General features: G+C 41.8%; 1 protein-coding gene across 1 annotated transcript in view; it reads left to right on the forward strand.

The window, feature by feature from the left end:
- The first annotated feature begins 2,120 nt into the window (after nucleotides 1-2,120).
- DCP1B (decapping mRNA 1B) overlaps nucleotides 2,121-5,140 on the forward strand; it is a 59,427-nt gene continuing 56,407 nt past the window's right edge. Inside the window, 1 exon segment of the mRNA XM_009333025.1 lies at nucleotides 2,121-2,309. Coding sequence (XP_009331300.1) covers nucleotides 2,121-2,309 — 189 coding nt within the window.

The raw sequence follows: 5,140 nt of genomic DNA on the forward strand, positions 1-5,140 counted from the left end.
GGACAAAGACTGTTCTTGCGTTTACATCTCTAGTAGAATGCCTTGATGGGCAAATTAATTTAGAAATTGAAGAAAATAGGAATTTGGGGCTTGGGAGACAGAACTCAACTTTTACAATCATCCTGAAAATGTGATTTTTTCAGCTGCAGATTATCAGATGTTCTTCTGGGACACTAAATACCTCTATGTGCCTGGGCCTTCAATGACCTTCAATGACTGAATTAGTCAGTCTTATATTTCAGTAATCTGCTGTTTTCCTTGTCCTTTGGTAGGATAAGGAAATGTCCTGCTTTTTGACAGCGCCCTCGTGAATATCATATCCTCAAAAAGGTGGGGGAAAAAACCCCCAACTATGTGGAATGCAGGAAATGAAATAATACTTCCAATCATGAATCTGTGCATGTAGATGATGTACAGTAAGAATACAGATGATGCTGTTCCCATTTTATAACTTGTTGCACTTTCACGTTTGTAACATAACAAGGAGTATATATTTTAATTATAAGGCTGAATACCTTGAGATTTAATATTCAGTGCAAGAAAGTGTTACAAGATGGAAACGGCTGTGTTAAGTGTACACTGCTTGTGAAATTAACGAGTTTTGTTTCTGAAGCTTTATATCCTTTCAAACACGCAATAGCTAGCACTATTAGCACTATCATGTCCTAATTTCATCTCTAAGTATATAACATGTATGTGTATAGTTAACTTATTTTCCCACAAGACAACTTTCTAGTATTCTGGACAGTCATAAACTTCAGTTTTCAAATCATAAAAACACTTCTTCCCCTCATTGCTTCCCTTCACCTTGTTTAGAATGAGTAAGCGAAGCAAACTGATAGTTTTCATAATGCATTCCATCTTCCTCATACAACACATGAAATAATACCTTAAAAAATTAAATATTTGCATAAGAACTTGCACATGACCAGAAAACCCTTTTCTAACCTAGTTTGACAAAGGTTACTAACAGCTCTGAACAGATGTGTATAATAGGACATTCAAATACATGTACAACATTTCTTGGAATACTTTGTGGAAAAAAATTTCTTAGTATTTGGTTCCTTGGACCTCTCCTCTGTAACATGCATATCCTAACAGCATGCTGGGCCTGCATTCCAAAAAGTCATCTTGGCGGCTCCTTTTAGTCCACCTCATAGAATCATTAAGGTTGGAAGAGACCTCCAAGATCATCGAGTCCAACCATCAACCCACCTCCCTGGAACAATGCCTTCTGATACATGGCTCAAAAGTACTCGCTGGCCTTCCTGTGCTGGGCAACTCAACAGTTGACTATGTACAGTAAAGTCAGTCTCTTCCACAGAACAAGCAGTGATACCTGATCTTATTAGCCTTTTTACTCTCCTGAGAATCTTTATGTAATGTTGCATTAGTAGCCTTTACTAAATTAGAAAACCAAAAGGGAAGATAAATCAATATGAATGTACATTTGCTGATATTGATTTTTCCCCTCATAGTCAGCATGGGAATATTGTGGCTCCTATTAATATAAGGAATGGGAGAGCTTTAAACAGCTCTGTCTGGATAATTACCCATAGTTTTGGAAACTTATTCAAACTTCTTTAGTCTGTAATTCTGAACTAGACATTTCATGAAATCAAATCCTTCTCATGAATAATCATGTTAAGATGTTGATGACAATTTCTTGATGCATATTATCAACGAGATGACTAGGAGAGGCATTCAACCTGTTACTCATGAAAGAGGATGAGGAGCTGGGCAATGTGAAGATCAAGGGCAGCCTAGGCTGCAGCAAACATGATATTCTGCAGTTGAACATCCTGAAAGAAGTGAGCAAGGGAAATACTGGAATCACAACTCTGGAATTCAGGATGTATTTCCGCTTGTTTAGGAATGTGCTATGTGGGATCCCACAGAAGACTGCCCTGCAGGGCAAAGTGGCCCAGGACAGGTGGTTGATCCTCACGGACCCCCTTTTCAGTGCACAGGAACAGGCCATTCTGATAGGCAGGAGTGAAGCAAGCGTGACAGAAAGCTAGCATGGATGAACAGGGCACTCCCATCTGAGCTCAAATGTGAAAAAGGAAGTATGCAGAGGGTGGAAGCAGCAACAGGGTACCCAGGAGGAATACACAGACATGGCCCAAGAACACAGGGAAGGAGTAAGGAAAGCCAAAGCTCAGAGGGAGCTGGAAATAGTGAGAGATATGAAAGGCAAGAAGGGATTCTGTAAGCACATTGGCAGCAAAGGGAAGGCTGAGAAGAACGTGGACCCACAGCTCAGGCTGGCAGGGAAACTAGTGACAAAGGACATGGATAAGGCTCAGGTACTCAGTGCCTGTTTTGCCTTACGTTATTGTTCGTTGGTTTTTTTTTTTTTTTCTTCTTCCTAGCGAGGTTTGTCTTTAGGCCTTCCAGGTCTCTGAGCCCAGTGGCAGTCTGTGGGAGGGGAGCACTTAAGCCAGTTGGACATACACAGATCCTTGGAATGACATGAGCTGTATCTGAAGGTATAGAGAGAGGTGGCCAATACCACTGCAAGGTTACTCTCTCATTTTTGAAAGGTCATGACTGTCAGGGGAGGTTTTTGATGACTGAAAAGACAAACATCACATCCATCTCCAAGAAAGAGGACCCAGGGAACTGCAGGGCAGTCAACCTAACTTCAATTCCTGGAAAGATTATGGAGTAAGTCATCCCAGAAGCCACATTCAAGCACATAGAGGACAAGAAGGAACAGCCAGACTGTATTTACCAAAGGCAAACCACGACAGACCAACCTGACTACCTCCTACGGTGAGATGACTAGCTCTGTGGACAAGGGGAGAGTAGTGGGTGTCGCTCACCTTGACTTTAGCAAGGCCTTTGACAGTCTCCCATAATATTTCGTAGCCAAATTGTAGAGATGTGGACTGGGTAAGTAAGAAGGATGAAAATTTCCCTGTACTGGCATGTTCAAAAGGATGTGATCAGTGTAAAGTCCTACTGGTGGCCAACTACTAGTAGCATATGTCCCTCGGGTATTGAAATTGGGGCCAATACTGTGTAACACCCTTATTAACAATCACAATTAGCAGAGGGAGCGCACTCTCAGCTAGCTTGTGGATGATACCAAATTGGGGGAGAAGTCAATATGCTGGGAGACAGAGCTGCTATTCAGAGGGACTTCAGCAGGCTGAAGAAATGGACTGACAAGAACCACATGAAGTTCAACAATGGCAAGTGCAAAATCCTACACCTAGGATGCAATAATCCCATGCACCAGTAGAGGCTGGGAAGCAGCTTTGCAGAAAAGGACCAAGCGTTCTGGTAGACAATAAGCTGAACACGAGCAAGTCACAGCCAGGACATGCTAAGGCTGCCAGCCACATCCTGGAGCTAATTAGCAAGAATGTTGCCAGCAGGTCACAGGGAAGTCATTCTGTGAGACCACAACTGGAGTACCCCGTCTAGTTTTGGGCTACCCAGCAAGACATTGACATACTGGAAGAAGTCCAGAGCCTCTAAGAAAATTAGGGGGCTGAAGCACATGACGTGTGACGACAGGCTGAAAGAACTAGGCTTGTTAAGCCTGAAGAAGAGATGACTAAGGTAGACCTTGTTGCTGCCTTCAGGTACTCAAGGGGCAGGTATAGAGAAGTTGGTGCCAGGCTCTTGACAGAGGTACATAGTGAAAGGACGAGAGGCAGCAGACAAGTCACAAAGGAGGAAATTCCAATTAGACATAAGGAAAATAACTTTCATTATGAGGGTGGTAAAAAACTGGAACAGGTTGCCCAGAAATGCTGTGGAATCTCCATTCATGTTGCTACTACTTTTGCTTTAAGTTGAAGATCTGTTCAGAGTCACTTTTATGGAAAAGGCAAATTTGGGATAATTTTTTTCTGTTACTATAGCAGTTTAAGTACAGTATTCTCATTCACAGAACAAAGATCATATTCCTCAGTACCATATGACACCTGAGAATCAATGAAACTACAAACTTAACATGGTTATAATTCTCTCCTAGCATAGCAAGATGGATTTGCCATGTGAGAAGAAAAACCCATAAGCCAAGCCATCTTATCCATTTACACTGCATGAAAATGGAGCCATCATTGATGGAGTTAATGCAGATAACCAAATGCTAGAGGAAATCAAACTTCAGAAAAGCTTTACATCATTTTGTTGCTTGAAATTTTAATGACAAGTAAAATGAGCCCCCTCCCCTTTTAGGCCTGGGTTGGGGTTTTTTTGTATACAAACACACATACATATACTACCCAAAGCTCAGACGAAACAGCTTGGTTTATATAATTTTTGCAAACAGCAATATCCAAGATAGAATGTTAAAAATAGTACCCTACGCCTTTTCCTCCCTCTATATCCTAAACCGCATTTCAAACAGCAGTCTAAGTGACATACAGTTACTTTTAGGATAAAATGTAATTCCAACTGATAAATAGCAGTTAATGGTACTAAGGCATTTGAAAATGTTAGACTGCATCATCTCTCTTGGAACTGTACAGGGGGCTTTTACATCTTGTGGTAACTGTTGCCAAGTAGTAGGGAAAACAGAGATGCTTTCTAGCAGGCTTTATCCTTTCATAAATCTTCCTCAACCACTACAACATTTCTCCTGATGGTCAACCATCTTCTACAACTCTTAAGTCTATGCCCCTTTCCCCCTCAAGCAGGTAGAGAAAACGCCTATTGTTCTGTATCCCTCAGAAACCACTCGGAGACAGAGAGAGAGAGAATGTACGTGATGCTGTATCTGGTTCCTAATTGCTCAGTGCTGCGTGAGGAGAGACTCTCCATACGTTCTGTTCCATAACAGCAACCACTTCCAACTAGGTCATGTCACAAGCAATGATTAAAGTGACCTAAAAAGTGGTCGTGGCAGAAGGGCAGTTTCCAGTAACGACGGCACACTGTTTACCAATCCTTGTGCTCAGCATTTCATTCCATCAAAACCTCAAAACACTCCTCTTATAACTGGAAGCAGAGTAAAATCTACCTGATTTTTTCTGCCCCAATATCTACACAACTCTGTCCTTTCCACTTCAATTTATTCCTACCAGGTGTCTCATTCTGGCTGCAAGCCTCCTTCAGTTTTGCCCCCATGCTAATTCTGCCTTTACTCCACCATGGCAAGCCTTGTTCCAGCTCAGCCCTG

Source organism: Pygoscelis adeliae, unplaced genomic scaffold, assembly GCF_000699105.1.
Source record: "Pygoscelis adeliae isolate BGI_AS28 unplaced genomic scaffold, ASM69910v1 Scaffold38, whole genome shotgun sequence".
NCBI classification, from domain to species: domain Eukaryota; kingdom Metazoa; phylum Chordata; class Aves; order Sphenisciformes; family Spheniscidae; genus Pygoscelis; species Pygoscelis adeliae.